This window comes from Macrotis lagotis, chromosome 1 (genome assembly GCF_037893015.1).
Source record: "Macrotis lagotis isolate mMagLag1 chromosome 1, bilby.v1.9.chrom.fasta, whole genome shotgun sequence".
NCBI classification, from domain to species: domain Eukaryota; kingdom Metazoa; phylum Chordata; class Mammalia; order Peramelemorphia; family Peramelidae; genus Macrotis; species Macrotis lagotis.
Window position 1 is genome coordinate 520,914,643 of NC_133658.1, and position 17,757 is coordinate 520,932,399.

At 35.5% G+C, this 17,757-nt stretch overlaps 1 protein-coding gene across 1 annotated transcript in view; it reads left to right on the top strand.

The window, feature by feature from the left end:
• CFAP47 (cilia and flagella associated protein 47) overlaps positions 1–17,757 on the top strand; it is a 931,170-nt gene that overhangs the window by 181,426 nt on the left and 731,987 nt on the right. The window contains exons 23-25 of the mRNA XM_074210630.1: positions 7,991–8,091; positions 11,743–11,974; positions 15,007–15,228. Of these exons, the coding sequence (XP_074066731.1) occupies positions 7,991–8,091; positions 11,743–11,974; positions 15,007–15,228 (555 nt within the window). The remainder of the gene's footprint in view (positions 1–7,990; positions 8,092–11,742; positions 11,975–15,006; positions 15,229–17,757) is intronic.

Here is a 17,757-nt window from a genome sequence, read left to right on the forward strand (position 1 = left end):
AACTTAATACATGTTCTCATCTCATCATCTTCTCTTGTCTGTTTTATTACAACGAACTCTAATTATTCTCTCTCTGTCTCGTCTTTTCCTTCTCCAATCCATTCTCCACCTAGCTACCAAAATGATTTTCCTCAAGTTCAGATTAGAACCCATTATTTTTACTCAACAAACTCCAGTACCTTTCTTTATTGCTTTTAAAACATTGCCTCAATCTAATTTTCCAGCCTCTTTTAACCTTTCTTTCTCCTACTATGTCTTTGATTTGATCAGACTGACCCTTCTTTCTGGTTTTTGTAGATGACACTCCATTTCCCTCTCTGTCTCTTTGCACTGGCCATTTCTCCAAGGTTAAAAATCATTCCCTCTTTACTTTCACCCTCTTTCATCCCTCTCTTTCAAGGCTAAGTTCAAACATCAGTTTCTACATAAATACTTTCTAAGCCACTGGTGGTAGTGACCTCTCCTACCTTATCTTTTCTTAATTTATTTCTCTGTATTTTTATTCTGTTTATGCTGACATAGGTTGATGCTGTTTTTCCTGACAGAGTATAAATTCCCTAAGATTCTATAGAGAAAATCATAGTACCTGGCACATTAGTGCTGATTTATGCATATTGATATGTTGCTTTGAAGATGCTAGCCTAAATCAATTTTTTGGCCCAATTTTCTTCTAATTTTTCCATTTTCTTGTCAAATAGGGATTCCCTCCCCCATTAGCTTTTGTTTAGTTAAATTCATCAAACACCAGGACATTTTGTTTGTTTATGTCTTTATCATTTATTCTTTTCTGGTGTTTAGGGGAAAAGATAGGGACAGAATCTGTGATTTCATTAGAATAGGAACTTGAGAAAAAGAACTCTCTTTCCCCATGTAAATCATCTTATTCACTGCAATTTATAGTTGCCTAAATCATTGTGAGCCTGAGTGACTTGCCCAAAGTGCAACAACCAGAATTTGTCAGAAGTCTTAAGTCCAGGTCTTACTGCCTAGGTGTCAGGAATGGTTGAATATCTTGCTGCTAGACTGATTACCTCCCCATCCCTCCATCCCCAATATAGCACAGCATCTCATCTGAAAAGGCAGCTGAGCTGGGCTTATTCCTGACAAGGAATATTTTGATTGGAGGAGTGATCTGCTAATAGTCCAGTGTAGGCAGGGCTGGGAGGATTGCTCAGCATCTGTGCTGGATAGGTCTATCTCTTCTGCATCATTTGGGTTCATTGTCCAATGGGAGACTGCAGCCTCAGGCATAGCTGGATGTTACTTTTTAAATTGGGGTGTTATAGTGCTTTTATCAGCTAGTGTGTGACTCTGAAATACCTTTCAGAAAGAGTAGAGACCCTCAGTCCAGGATGGACAGAAATCTCTTCAGGTCTCTTAGCACTCAAGAGGATTTTACCTCCCAGGCTGAGGTTAGGAATGGTAAAACTTATTTTATTAGTTGGTTGCTGCAGGGAGGGATCTTGCTCAAATTTATAGAGACACCTTACAGATTCTTGTTAGGTCTTATGCAAATAAATGTCTGGAGCTAAAGATATTGTGTCAATCTGTTTCCTGGGTCAAATTAATTGGACTTTCCTTATGAAAGCATTAGTATCCTTTTAAAATTTTTCAACTGGAACTAAGAAAACATTAATCAATTGACCATTCAGTAAATATTTATTGTCTAGCATCTTTCAGAATATTGTGCTAGATGCTAAAGATATAAATACAAAAATGAAGCATATTTCCTGCAAGTATATGAATTATGGTATAAAATAATGCTAGTTTTGTATCAGATTGTGGAAAATTTTATATTTTCTTTGGATGATTAATGGAGAGTTACTGAAGACTTTAAGTCAAAGAAGTTTTGCTGTTTATCAGGAAATGCTGTGAAGGATGGAGTATAGCAAGGAGAGTTGAGGGTAAGGAAATCAGTTAGTAGATTAGGCAAAAGCTGGTGTGATCCTGAACTAGAGCAATGTAAATAGAAAGGCAGAGAATTCCAAGGTAGACTTTGACAGAAATTGGCAATTGATTCAGAGAGAAGGTGAAAGAAAGGGAAGAAAGGGAACACAGAAATGATTCTCAAGCTTCAGGTTTGGGTAATTGAGGGGATGAGTAATAAACATCAACATAAATGTAAAAGTTTAGGTAGAGGAAAAGGTTTAGGAGATAATGATAATGATATTAACTTTTTATGCATGAAGTAAAAGTTTGAAAAAATTAATTGTTTTACTTTTAGATAATGGATATATGAGGTGTTAAATGTCCTGTGGGAAACTGGAGATATGGGGCTGTAGATTCATCTGCATAAAGGCTATAATTGGAACTGCTGGAGTAGCTGAGTTTATAAAAGGAAAGAAAAGAAACAGGTCAAAAAGAAAAGCAGGACTATAGCATATGGAAAAAAGCAGAAAAAAATAACTCCCTCCCTTTTTCCATCAAGTTACATGTAAAAACAATTTTTAACCTTTGGCTTTTAAAACTTTGTGTTCCAAATTCTTTCCCTTCTTCCTTTGCTTCTTTTATGTGAGATAATTTACCCCACTATACCTCCCCCTTTCCCTTTTTCCTAGTACATTTCTCTATTACCATATAATTTTATTATTTTAGAGATCATCCCTTCATAATCAACTCACATCTGTGCCCTCAGTCTTCTAACTGCCCCAATAATGAGTAAGTTTATGTGAGTTATCAGATGATCAATAGATTCTTTCAATTTTTTTACCTCTTCTTCTAGAATATCAGGGCAGTTTTGCTTGATAATTTCTGGAAAAATGATCTAGGCTCTTTTTTTTGATCATGATGTTCAGGTAATTCCAATAATTTTTAAATTATCTCTCCTAGATCTATTTTCCAGGTCAGTTTTTTTCCAATAAGATAGTCCATAGTGTCACCTAGTTTTTCATAAAGTCATTAGTGTCCATTTGTTCAATTCTAATTTTTAAGGAATTATTTTTTTCCTTTTTTTGTGCCTCCTTTTTCATTTGGCCATTTCTAGTTATTAAGGCATTCTTGGCTTTCTGTATCACTTTTGCCATTTGGTCTAGTTTTTTTTTAATTTTTTATTTATTTAAGGTGATGAGGTTGAGTGATTTGCCCAAGGTCACTCAACTAGGCAATTATTAAGTGTTTGAGGCTGAATTTGAACTTAGGTCCTCCTTAGTCCAGGGCTGGTGCTCTATTCACTGCACCACCTAGCTGCCCTCCCTAGTTTGGTTTTTAAGGTATTAGTTTTTTCAGTACTTTTTTATGTCCCCTTTACCAAGCTATTGACTTGTTTTTCATGTTTTTATTGAATCACTTTTATTTCTCTTTTTATTTCTCTTATTCCTCTACCTCTTTTACTTGGTTTTCAAAATCCCTTTTGAGCTCTACTCTAACCTGAGACAATTCATATTTTTTTGGAGGTTTTGAGTTTGGTATGTTTTGATCCTACTTGTCATCTTAGTAACTTTCTATGGTCAGATTTTCTTTTTCTGTCGTTTGTTCTTTTTTCCCAGCCTATGTCTTGATTTTTAACTTTTTGTTAAAGTAGAGATCTGCTTCAAGAGTGGATGATAGGGGCAGCTAGCTTGGTGCAATAGATAAAGCACTGGCCCTGGAGTCAGGAGTACCTGAGTTCAAATCTGGCCTCAGACACTTAATAATTACCTAGCTGTGTGGCCTTGGGCAAGCCACTTAACCCCATTTGCCTTGCAAAAACCTAAAAAAGGAAAAAAAAAAGTGGAGGGTACACTGTGCCATGCTTTCTGGGTTTTGTCTTTTCAGAGATACTTCTTGGGACTTGCAAATTTTCAATTTTTCCAAGGTGATATGATCTAAGGAGAGGTGTTGCTATTCTATGGACCTCTTCTCTGGTCTGTGAGTGATCATAAATACCCTGGAATTCTGAGGAGGGTTCCTGTTTCCCTGTGGCAGTAAGCTCTATTTCTCCTCCCCACCCCAGAATTGCAATTCAGAACTGTCACCCAGATCTGAATATGGGCAAAGCAACAGAATGTTGTGTCAGCATTAGCAAAGAGACCCATGTAATCTTTTTGTGACTAGTTGTTGGACCCCCTTACTTATCTCTAGGTTGAGAGCTTTGGAAACAACTCCTGATTCAGTGCTCCTAAGACCTGCTCCTGGTTTTCTGGGGTGAGACCTGAGTTTCTAAGGTATCTGCTTCACTGACCTCCTTTCCAGCTGACCTTCTAAGTGGTCTTGTGCTGGGAAATTGTTTCCCCTCCATCTTTTTATGAGTTCTACCAATCTAGAATTTGTTTAGAGTCCTTATTTAAAGGTATTTTGGGGATTTGAGGGAGAGCCAGATGAGTCCCTACTTTTTTTTTTTAGGATTAAATTTATTTTTTTATTCTCATTTTGTACAAATGTTTTTTTACATTAATAAAATATTCTTGTTTACAAGTAAACAAAATACCCCTCCCCCCATGAATATAGATAGATTTGCTTGGGCGAAAAAAGTAAAGGGGAGAGAAAAAATTAACATTAAAAAAAATAATAGTAATAATTGTAGGTATGGCCAGGTGGCACAATGGACTAAGCACCAGCCCTGGAGCCACAAGCACCAGAGTCCATATCCAGCCTCGTAGACCCAACAATCATCCAGCCGTGTGACATGCAAGCTACCCAATCCCCACTGCCCTGCCAAAACCAAAAAGAAGAAAAAAAAAAGAAAAAAAAAGAAAAAGAAAAAAAAGAAAAAGAAAAAAAGAAGAAAAAAAAGACCCAAAATAAAATAAAATAGCAACAATAGTAGGGGTGGCTGGGTAAGCAGACAGAGCATTGGCCCCTGAGCCAGGAGCACCTGGGTCCAAATTCGGCCCCAGACACCCAAAGATCACCCTGCTATGTGGCCCCAGGCAGGCCACCCAACCCCACTTGACCCTCCCCCTCCCCCAAATAATAATAACAAAAAATGTGCTTCAGTCTTTGTTCTAACACCAACAACTCTGTCATGGATGGATCACATTCTTTATGATAAGTCCATCACAAAAGTTACTTCCATATTTTTCCAATGTTGCCATTGCTGATCACAACTCCCTCCTTTCTTATTTCTCCACTACCATGTACTATATTTTCTCTCTCCTTTCACTCTGACTCTGCTGTAGGGTAGCTGAGTGGCACAGCAGACAGATCCCTGGTCCTGGGGCCAAGAAGCCCTGAGCCCCCCTACCACCCCTTAGGCCCAGAATCCACCTGGCCCTATGGTCCTGGGCAGGCTTTCCAATCCCAGCCCCTTGCAAGAAGTAAAAAACAAAATGTGTTATATCTGACTACTCCCCCCCCCCCATGGTCCATCCTCTCCTCCTTTATTCACATCCCCACCCCTTCCCCCCTGCTTCCCACTCCTTCTTACGCCAGATGTCTATACCTCATTAAGTATATATATGCTGTTTCCTCTCCTAGCCATCTCTGATGAGAGCAAAGGTTCCCTCATTCCCCCTTGCCTCCCCCCTTCCATATCATTGCAATAGCTCATTGTAATAAAAAAAATCTTATTGTGTGAAATATCTTGGACTATTCCCCCTCTCCTTTTTCTTTCTCCCATTCCATTTCTGTTTTTTTCTATTGACTCCATTTTTACACCATATTTTATCTTTGAATTCAGCTTTCCCCTGTGCTTCAACTATAAAAGCTCCCTCTACCTGCTCTATTAACTGAGAAGGTTCATATGGGTAGTATCAGTGTCATTTTTCTATGTAGGAATACATGCAGTTCATCCTCATTAAGTCCCTCATATTTCCCCCCTCTCCTCCAATCTCCATGCTTTACCTGAGTCCTGTTTCTGAAGATCAAACCTTCTGTTCAGCTCTGGCCATTCCAAAAGGAACATTTGAAATTGCCCTGGTTCATTGAAAGTCCATCTTTTTCCCTGGAAGAAGACATTCAGCCTTGCTGGGTAGTTCATTCTTGGCTGCATTCTAAGCTCTTTTGCCTTCCGGTATATTGTATTCCAAGCCCTACGAGCTTCCAATGTAGTTGCTGCTAAGTCCTGTGTGATCCTGACTGCAGCTCCATGATATTTGAACTGTGCCCTTCTGGCTGCTTGTAATATTTTCTCTTTGACTTGGGAGTTCTGGAAGTTGGCTATAATATTCCTAGGGGTTGGTTTTTTGGGCTCTCTTTCTCAGGGGGATTGGTGGATTCTCTCCATTTCTATTTTGCCCTCTGCTTCTAGAATATCAGGGCAATTTTCCTGTAGTAATTCTTTGAAAATGATGTCAAGGCTCTTTTCCTGATCATGACTTTCAGGTATTCCAATAATTTTTAAATTATCTTTCCTAAGTTTGTTTTCCATATCAGTTGTTTTTCAATGGTATATTTCACATTTTCTTCTAATTTTTCATTTTTTGGTTTTGAAGTATTGATTCCTGATTTCTGGTAAATTCATCAATCTTCCTGAATTCTATTCTTTGTCTGAAGGATTTGTTCTCCTCAGAGAGTTTTCTTATCTCTTTTTTCCATCTGGCCAATTTTGCTTTTTAAAGCATTCTTCTCCTCAATAACTTTTTTGAACTGTTTTATCCATTTGACCTAAGCTGGTTTTTAGCATGCTATTTTCTTCAGCATTTTTTTTTTTTTTTTTGGATTTCCTTGACTAAGCTGCTGACTTCATTTTCATGTTTTTCCTGCATCTCTCTCCTTTCTTTTCCCAGTTTTTCTTCCAACTCCCTCATTTGATTTTCAAAGTCTTTTTTGAGCTCTGTCATAGCCTGAGCCCAATTTCTGTTTTTCTTGGAGTCTTTAGATGCAAGAGCTTGTGCTTCCTCATCTTCAGACTGAGTATTTTGATCCTTCTTGGGCCCATTTGCAAAATATTTCTCAATAGTCTTCCTTTTGTTTCTCTGCTTGCTCATTTCCCCATCCTGGGTCTGTTTTTGGGGTGCTTCCTGAGCTTTTGGGACACTCCCACAAGGGTCTCAGTGTGTGAGTCTCTGTCCTCCCTCCTGGTCTGTGAATGACCATAAGCGCCCCCCCCCCGCCACATGTCTGAGGTGTGGGGGGCCCCTGCTGTTCTATGGGGGGGCCTAGACTTCGATCTGAATGCAGTCAGAGCTCCAGAGTCCTGTTCCAGGGGCAGAGGACAGAGCTAGGCAGTCTCTCTTCCCTCCCCTCCCTCAGCTCAATGGGCTCATGCCCTGGGGGCTCCTGCTTTACTGGCTCTGCCTGCTTCTGTTTCCTGATCTGGGCTGGGGTGGCCATGCTGTTCTCTGTGTGCCCTGAGGGCTGGGCTCCACATGCTCACTCTGGCAGAGGTCCCCGCTGTTCCCCCACTTTGTGCCGGTGCTCCCTGGGGTGCAGCTCAGGAGACTCCCCCCCGCTGCTGTGAGCTGAGGCTCCCAGCGCCCTGGGGCTGCCTCTGGGAGGCTGAAGTTCTTTGGCTCTATTGGGCCACCCCTCTGGCAGGCTGCCTCTCCGACCCGGGGAGCAGAGCCTTTCTGCTCTTTTCCAGGTTACCCTGAGTAGGAGAACTGACTCACTGGCTCCCTTTGTGGGTTCTGTCTCTGGAAAGTTTATTTAGAGTCCTTAGCTTATGAGTTTTATCAGAGAGCTCCTAAGACTTGATCCCTTCTTGTCGCCATCTTGGCTCCGCCTTGAGTCCCTACTTTCACTCATCTTGGTTCTCTGCCTCAGAACTTTCTACTAGATACATCCAGAAATGGAGCTTTGGGAGGCAGAAGGCTTATTTTAAATACTTGGAAGTTTTCAAGAAAAACAACTATATTAGAGATGCTGGAGAAAGTGAGATGAACTAATGTGCTATAAGTACATGAACTTCATATTTGTGATAATATATTATATTTGTAGTGTATGGCTATTTTTAACCTAAAATTTTAATTTTGAACATTTTATGTGATATAACAATTACATTTATTTTATCAAAAATCATGTTTTGATCCTTATAAAAATATATTTCAGTACTGTCACAAAGAAAAGTAGATAAATTATTATACAACTAACCTCTAATGGATAAAGTATTGTGATTTTTTTCTGCATTTAGGTTTGAAATTCAGATTACTGCAGTAGCAGAAAACTGCATTCTTACTGTTTATCCATATTTGGCATATCATTTTGATGATCAAAACATTATGTTGAAGGAAGGTAAGTTATTACTTTAGCATATTTTTCCTAATAATATTTATTTTGTGTTTAGTGGAGTTATGCTACGATAAAAATAACAAGAGAGTAACATATTTCTTACCATTTTTCTATTTGAGCCATGTTGAGTGATTGCATAGTGTGAATAGTAACTACAAAAAAAGGGGGGATAATGGAAAGATCAATCTGAAAATATTGATGGAAAGCAAAAAGTTCAATTTGAATAGTGAATATTTCTGTAGAACCTGGCTATGATCCAGGTCTACTCTTTCTTTTAGAAATCTTCATATAATAATATTTGTATAGGGTCTTAAAATTGTCAAAGCACATCACATATATTATCTCAAAGTTTTACAAATATTTTGGGTATTGTTGCTCCTTAAGGATCCATATGGTCTTTTGCAGGTGCCTCAACTTCTTGGCCTCGGTTTCTCTATCTGTAAAATGAGGGGTTTGAGCTAGTCCTTTCCCAATCTTAAGTTTATGTTCCTAATTGAACACATAAGGGATCTACAACAGATGCTCATGGTCACATAGCTGGTAATTATGAGAGATAAGGTTTTAACTTATGCAGACTCCATCCCTCTTATCAACTCTTCTATGCTATCTCTCAAAAATTTATTTTAGGGTAGCTATGTCTATATTAGGACAATTTAAAGGAACTTTATATCAATATAGTTTTGCATTTGTCTGTCAAGTGGTTAATTGGTAATGAGAATAGCTAATGTAAAGGAGATACTACAATGATATGCCTCTCTTCCAAATAAAAAATTGAAGCTTGGAAAGCCAAAGTAACTTTCTCAGGATCATAAAATGACAAAAAAGTGTTTGAATCAGGATTTGAATTCAGATTTTCCATATTGAAATTCAATGATCTATCCATAACGCCACCTAGCTGACAGTCCTAGATAAGAGCATATAATAGAATATTTGTCTCTAGAGCTTTTCCCTTACCTTCTTCAACACAGTTCAATTTAATCCAAGACAACACAGTATAGTATTGTTGAAACTGGCATTCATTGACTTAGTAAACCTTGCGCCCTGTGTCTCATGGGATGTTAATTAACCTTTCCTACCTTTACTTTCCTCATTTTTATAATTAAGATTTTGTCCATGCATTTTCCTCTGAGACTTTTGATAATGATTCACTCAGTAGGCTGAATTGGATGACTTTTATTTAATAACAAAACAAAACAAAAGCAAAAGATCTACCAATATGACTGACTCCCTATCTTAAAATTTACATTCTAATATAAGGAATATAATGTGTATGCACATAGTTATAATAAAAGGTTGAATGTAATCAATGAAAAGGAGACTTTCATACAAAGTATTAATTAGAAATTTGAGAAAGGAGAGAACATTTTTAGCCGGGGGGTATCATAGAATCAAACAACCAATTAAGACTTACTGGAGTAGATGACATTTGAATTTGTCCTTGAAGGAAAGGAGGAATTTAAGGTTGAAATGGATGCAGAGAGAGAGAGAGAGAGAGAGAGAGAGAGAGAGAGAGAGAGAGAGAGAGAAACCATGAGAGTTCAGTGTTATAGAATCCAAGAGAGAAAAGAACACCAAGAAAAGAAAGGGGGCATCAGTGCTGAATGCAACAAAATAAGTGAAGAAATAATGTAACAGAAATAAACGCCATTGGGTGTGATGGTGTCATTATGATTATGGAAGTCACATCAGTAGCAACTTAGTGAATAATAAGATCCTGCACTTTTTGATCAGAGGAACAAAGAATAGGGTAGAGAGTTCTTTATAGATAATCAAGCAATTTTCAAATATCACAGACATAATAAAATGTGATTTATGACTATTTTGCTTTATATCATAATTTAAGGCTTAGCTAAAAGTAAATAGCATAGAAAGTTTTAAAATATATTTTAATATGCTAGTTTTATTTCTTGTTCATTCTCTTGTAATATTATTGTATTTCTATTTTGGTTAATGTTTACATTAAATGTAATATCAGATATAATTAAATCAGATAAATTAACAAATATTTTAAAAATATTCATGTAATAATGTTTTGATGCCTTGATTAATATTGAAAATAAATTTTCAAATATTTCCCTTCACAGAATAAGAATATGATAAAATATTTAAAATGAAATCCAATGGAAGTGCTAAATAGAGTTGAAAGTGCTGGAAGTTCATATTTAATTCATACAATAAATATTTCTTGCTTTTATTTATCCAGGATACTAAATTAGAGTTGGTGAAGTATTAAAAAATTAAAATGATTGAATAAAAATAATTACTATTCTTGAAGAAATATGGGTTATTTTTAGTTGCAATGTGAGAATAGTAATATGATCACCCTCAGAATAAATTGATGTATATATGTACATATATATATATATATATATATATATATATATATATATATATACACCCATAGATAGAGAGTTGTAAAAGAAAAATAATTTATTGAGTGCAACATGAACTTTTTTATACTTACTCTAGAACCTGCCTCAATATGGTGCAATTTATTTTTTCATAGACAAGGAGAGATGTTTTCATACTTCAACCAAGGGAACATTGAATCCCACTTTCCCCTTGAGGATACTAAGTCCCACCAATAGCATCAGTACCAGTAGTAGTGACTCTGAATCATGTCATCATTCCCTTTTAAGTATGTTATAAAGATTTCCTTTATTACCTCTAAAACCAAATTTATGTTACATTAAAGTTGTAAAGTCATTTTTGTGATACAACTTGCCTAACCAATGTATTTTGAAAAAAATATAGTCAATTCTCTCTAGGTCACTCTTAGATGGGTCATCTGCTCTATTGACCTGGCCCAGGTACAGGATATCACTATATGTCTATGTAATACTTTCAGATAATAAATATATACAATATAAAAGATCTAAAATGCATTATTTACTGGTATTTATAATTTCTATTATTCTTTTTGTGTGTAGATGATTAAGCATCGACTGTAATTCTTTCTTTGAATTGAGTCAAGTGAAATTAATTAAATTCACTATATTTTCCACATGCAGGCATTTTCAAATATATAGCATTTGATATTTCACTGTATTTTAAGTGATTTCTAATAAACCCATTATATTATTATTTTAGTAAAGTAGAAGTAATTGCATACCTGAAAAGATTTCTTCTGGCTTTGATGTTCTAATAAATGTTTTGTATTCATAGAAATTTTATAGATATTTGACTTAAATTTTCAGGAAAGTGCAAAACATTCTTTGGTGAAAATATTTTCATACATTTCATAAGAATAAAGTGTTATGATCTCAGTTAAATTCACTGTTTTTGCCTTTCCTCTGAAATTTTTCAAAATATTTTGTTTTTTTTTTCAGACAGCTTTAACCAGTTCAAAATTTCTACCAAGTGGACTAAGAGTATTTTATAGTAAAATGGGGCCAATACAATCTATATCTTTCCAAAAGTGTGCCAAAGTCTGTTAAATAATATTTTGTTAAATAATATAATTTGAAAGTATTGCTATCAATCAACTGTAGCAATCAACAATCTCAATATATACCTATCAATATAAGTAAGGCAATTAATGGATAATTATCTTTTGGGGGGTAGGGTTTTGGTTAACTGTAGATGTGTTCCATAAATATGATATGTTTGATGAAGAAAACAAGAGATTTTTAACAAATAGTTGTAAATTTTTAGGTATTGATGTGCCATGTGAAAATATATCATTGCAAGAAACTGAAAAACAAAAGAGTGAATATGAAGAAAATGAATATCTGGGTATGAAACAGGGTCAATATTTTTTTCCTGATGAAGACAAAAAGGAATATTTATTTTTTGAGAAAGTTGTAACTGCAGTTCAGACATGGTTTAGTCTCTTTGGTTGGTCTCAAGGACCCAATCCTATTTCTGTTCCGGAAAGTGTAAGAAGGTGAGGATAATTATGATTATCTGGTTACCATGTTAAACTAATATAATAAGCTACAAACATATCATAAATATAATTTAAAACAAAAATTATTTAATACTATATAATAAATGTATGGAATTATAAAGTGATCCTTAACTAGGCTGATAAAATTGTTTTTGCAAATACACATTTATATCTAAAATTAATTCAATTGTGTTGCTTAGCATACATAAAGATTTATATTTTCCATTATCTTAATTCCTGTGTAACTTTTTCCAATTCCTTTAGCTTCTCTGAATCCCCATCTATTAAAAGAATAACTATAACCAGTAATATGTAAATTCCTTTCCAAATGTCACATTTTATGACTATTATTTGACTATGCACATCTATGGTTACGTGAGAAACCTGAGGAATGACATCCTCTCCCCAAATATATTTCCTACATATCTGTTCTTGCTGTCTAAAATTTTACCATTAGTGATTTGCTTCTTTGAGTTCATATTTCCAGTTCTAGAATCTTCACTATTTTAAAGATCTACACTTAAAATGATCCCTTTAGCACTGACATGATAGTTGTTGAGTTACTGTGACTAAAAATTTTATTTTTGTCTGTCAAATGGCATCAAACTGAAATAGAAATAAATGTCACTAGAGTATAGATAAGGATCCCTATGGGTACATATTGATTTAGAAAACCACATTTTAACATCTATATTTTATTATAGTTTATTTTGTTAAATACTTTCCAATTACATATTTATCTGGTTCTTACCTCATACAGCTTGCATCTTTTTTTTTTTTTGGCAGCCTGCTTGTTTAATATCTCTTCTCTGGCAAAGGAGATGATGAGTCTTTTTGAGCAGAGCTCGGATGCTAACCAATTCACTAACAGGTCCACACTCAAATTCTGTCTGGCTTGACAGAAACTATCAGTGTCTATGTCTTTGCATTTCCCAGGTTATCTTCATGTCAAAGTGAGGAATCAGAAAATGACCTTAGTGGAGATTAGCTCCACATCATTTAAATGAAAATACTTAACAAGAGTGGCTAAGTGGCGCAGTGGATACAGCATCGGCCTTGGAAATCAGGAGAATCTGGGTTCAAATCTAACCTCAGACACTTAATAAATACCTAGCTGTGTGGCCTTGGGCAAGCCACTTAACCCCATTGCCTCAAAAAAATGTAAAAAAAATACTTAACAAGAAGTGGAATAAAAGAATTATTAATCATAGACTGTTAACCTTAAAATAGTTTTCTGAGAACAGATTTTGTGGAGGGAATGTGGAAGGAAAGGAGAGAATGATACAAAATATAGGGCTCTGACTGGAAAGGGCATGTCTTGAGACATTAGAACAAGAGAAGTGAGGGAGAATAAACAATTGCTAAAGGAAGCCCTTTTCACTTTTGGACAGTTCCAACTGTAATATTCTCCTTAAATTATCTTAGCCAGGAGTGGTAGTGGAATAGAGCTGTGAGCTGAGTTAGTGGCTTTTATTGTTTCCTTTTTCAGGTCATAGTATGATGAGGAACTGAGGCAACAAGTTAAGGGATTAAGGGACATGCCCAGGGTCACATGGCTAGTAACATTTGAACTCAGAAGTTGAGTCTTTCTTACTTAGCTCCAGCATTCTATGGACTATGGCATTCCCTAGCTCCCCCACCAAGGGACTTAAGAGGTGAGTTAGAATGGCTGACATCCAAGGCTGTATCCTGGACTCTTGTCCTGTTTGAGAGCTCCAGATTCAGCACATTGAAACCCAATCTACTTTTCTCTGGAGTTTATGGTTCTGCTCTCTGGTATCAGAGCAAATAACTCTTGCTTTTCCAGTTGTTAGATCTTCATATATTCAAAAATTTTTACTCTTGAATCATCTCCAGTCTAAACATCCTGCATGGTGATCCCTTTCTGGACACCTTTTGGATTATTTTTTCATAAAATGTATCATCTAAAAAGTAACATAGTGTAACACAGTATTCCAGATGTAGTGTGAATAGGACAAAGTACAGCAGATCAGTCGCTTCCTTAGTCCTAGATGTCTAGGCCTCTCTCTCTCTCTTTTTTTTTTTGGCTCGGCAATGGGGTTAAGTGACTTGCCCAAGGCCACACAGCTAGGTAATTATTAAGTATCTGAGGCCAGATTTGAACTCAGGTACTCCTGACTCCAGGGCCGGTGCTCTATTCAATGTGCCACCTAGCTGCCCCCACTCCTCCACTAGCTGCTCCCTAGGCCTCTCTTAATACAATCCACAATCCTGTTAGTTTTCTTACTCTTATATTACCTTCAACACACACTGATCTTGAAGCCCACTAAAGTCCTATGAAAACCCTTCCTCTGATTCAATGAACTTGATATTCCCTACCAAGTACTTTTCCTGTGTTCCTCCTGCCCTTATCTTTTAATGTTTATTTTTTATTTTTCTCTTAACTAATCCATATTTTTTTCAGTGGTCCCTTTAAATTTGAATAATTCATCTTTTGATGTCTTTTCCTTGTCTTTGAAGTTATGTAACTTTGTGATTTCTAGCTTAACACAACAGTTATTTTCACATCTCTAACCTTCAACATTAAATTTGGTAATAGTGAATATTTAAAATGAGATATTGCAAAATATGGAAAAATGCTTGAATACAAACTATTGCTGATAAAAATTGTGCTAAATTTGTTTTTTATACTAGTATGTTATCTTTCTTTTATGTTTGAAAGCAATTGCTTGAAATCAACAAATTTGCTCTCTGAGTCAGGAGCAATTGGATTCAAGTCCTTCCTTTGACAAATGTTAGTAGGTGAACCAGAACAAATTCCAAGTTCTCCATGTTGTAGGCATCTTTTAAAGATGCTAAATGGAAGATTAGTTGGTTCATTGGTGGAGACATTTCTCTCACAAAAATTCTTGCATCATATGAACCATAGGCCCATACAAAGAGAAACAAATACATTAATTTTATTTGTTAAATTTGTTAAAATAAATAAATTTAGGTAATGGTCAGGATAGTTTATTGAGGCAATATTTGTTTTTTGCTTAAAACTAAAATGCATTATTTTTTCTTAGGGCTGTATCCAAAGGAGAATTATCCTTATCATCTTCAACAAAAAACCAAATCAATTCAAATAGTGACTTTACCAGATATACTAAAACCATATATGACATGTTATACTACTTGAGTGGACAGATGTTACCTGGAGTTTCAACAACTCAGACATTACCCATTGATGATACTGAGAGAGTGATCCACCTCCATTGGCTACATTCTACACTTCTCACCTTCCTCAAGTAAGAATCTATAGATGATACATTATTCTGAAGAATAAGGACTTTTGTGTCTTTTATGCAATGGTAGTATATATATATATATTTATCCTCCTGATAATTATGCAGTCATTTAATAGTCTCTCTCTCTATATATGTGTTTACACATATTTACTGCTACACACACATATATGCACATACACACATGGATATATCTGTCTGTACTATGGAATAATATATGGAGATTAAGAGATAAATACTCTAGGCTCAAGGTGCTCAAGATTTCTAAGATAGACACATAACAAAAATATATTTACTTATGAATCTATGCTCTCTAAAATGTGTTGTTAATTTAATTTATGTGCATATATGACAAACAACTATAAACATTATTTAATATTGATGGGTGAAGTTTCATGCACAGATAGAAAACTTAGCTTATTGCCAAAGTACTGTATGTATTCTTGAGCTAAATTAAATAACAAGTGTAGTAGGGACCTAGAAAAGTGTTGACTAAGAGAACAGAATTAAAGGTTGTGAATTTAGATACTTTGAGGGCTTTAATAACATCTATTTTTTTCTGTTTTAACAATCCCTTAACTAGCTTGCTAACAGATAGGAAAATTTTCTTGATTGAGAAACATGACTACAAATTATGGTATATATTGTCTCTGATATTGTTGAGTTCCTGTTCATATGTCATATCTTGAGTCCCTTTCTGGACTCCCTTAACCTTTTCCCCAGGTGAGCGTTGAGGGGCCAGGAGACAAGCAGGATTTTTATTTATTTACCATTTATTTGTCAAAATACAAGTGCTTAAATACCCCTACCCAGTCCCTGGTCCACTCCCACTCCCGTGGCACTTAGTAAATCAAGACTCTAGTGCTCAAGGACACCAGGTGATGAAGGTTCACAGAACTCACACACACAACAGTCCCTAACAGTATATCAGTTAGAGACAAGAAATGTACGTGTCTTCAGGGGGTAATCTTTTATTACTGCAAAAACTATATTGGGAAAAACCCATCCTATAAATCACTGCCTCATATTTCCATGATTATTCTAAAGGAAAAAAAATCAAAGAGAGACCATCCTTTAGTTAACTTAATGGAGGAAGAAAGACCAGGTAATTCAATGTCAACAGCTCTAGAAGTTAAATTGAGACCATCCTTTTGTGACTGGTGAAAATTCCTGGTCCCCATCCCAAAACATATGATCCTAGAATCTAGAGGGTTTACAATAAATAGTTTTTCTTTCATTAAGTCACTCAAAGATCAAGGGTCTTCTAGGTATTTAAAGTGGGCAGAGCTACATAGGATCAATTTTTTAGAGGAAATCTAGTTTTCTGGTTCAACTCCTTTATTTTACAATTAAGACAGACCACAGATAAATTGAAAGATGGCAAGTGATTGAGTCTATAAATTTTATACCTTTTTACTGAAATATGAGCCACCTGGACCACCTCTGATCTAAACTTCAAGGCTTCAATCACAAGGGACCTATTGTGATTCAGTATTGTAGTCTCTTGGAAAGACTGACTCTATTCATAAAGGTCAGCACAGAATATGTGAAGAAATAGCATTCAATACACCTTGGTTTTGTCTTAAAAATAATTAGTCATATTCAGATGGAGCTAAGGTGAGTCTTGAGTTCCTATTCCTTTGGTAATCCAGCAAGGATTGATTCCTATTACTGAACATGGAATCTAGCATGTACTTTTGGTCATTCAATCCCAATATAATGTTTCAGCGATGTGGGTAGTACCATCCTTTCATCTTGATCACTTTTTCATATTAGGGAGATGATTTATGACAGTGAACAGCTCACATAAGGTTTCTGAACCCAAATTTCCCAAAACAATATCAGTTAAGTGAAGACACATTGTTATAAAAATGGGTCTGACATTCTCTATGTTGCAAATAACTTGTTTCAGAGCCATGCTTTTTGTAATAGAGGTTTCATATAGTACTTGATATACTTTCCATTAAATTGACAAGTAATCTAAAAGAATTGAGAAGTTTTTTTTGTGGGAATAGTCTATGAAATTGATGTGAATTCTTTAATCAAGACTTCATAACCAACATCTTTCTGAAAAAATGTCAACCTTTGACAGATGATGCTGACTATCCTGACTTGCGCTTGACTTTGATTATTATTTTAATGCAATAATTTATATTTATATCTTCTATTGCTTAAAAACAATAAATCCAGTCACATGACATAGATATTTCAAATATTATCTTCTCTATTTTGAAATGAGGGAACTGAGATTCAAGAAGATCAAGTTACTTGTCTATAGTCAACTGAGAATTTTTAAATTCACTTTGTTATACCCTACAGCAAAATTCATTATAAGTCACAAAACACTGATTCTATGTACTTCCTTTTCTATGAAAAAAAAGCTCAGATAGTCTCTATTGATCTGAATATAGACTGTATTCTCTCCTTTCCCCCCAATTCGTCTAAAAGCTGAAATGTTGGATAGAGAATGATAATGATAATTTTATGGTGACAAACTTGTAACAAAACAGTAAAACTAGCCTGTCTCTTGAT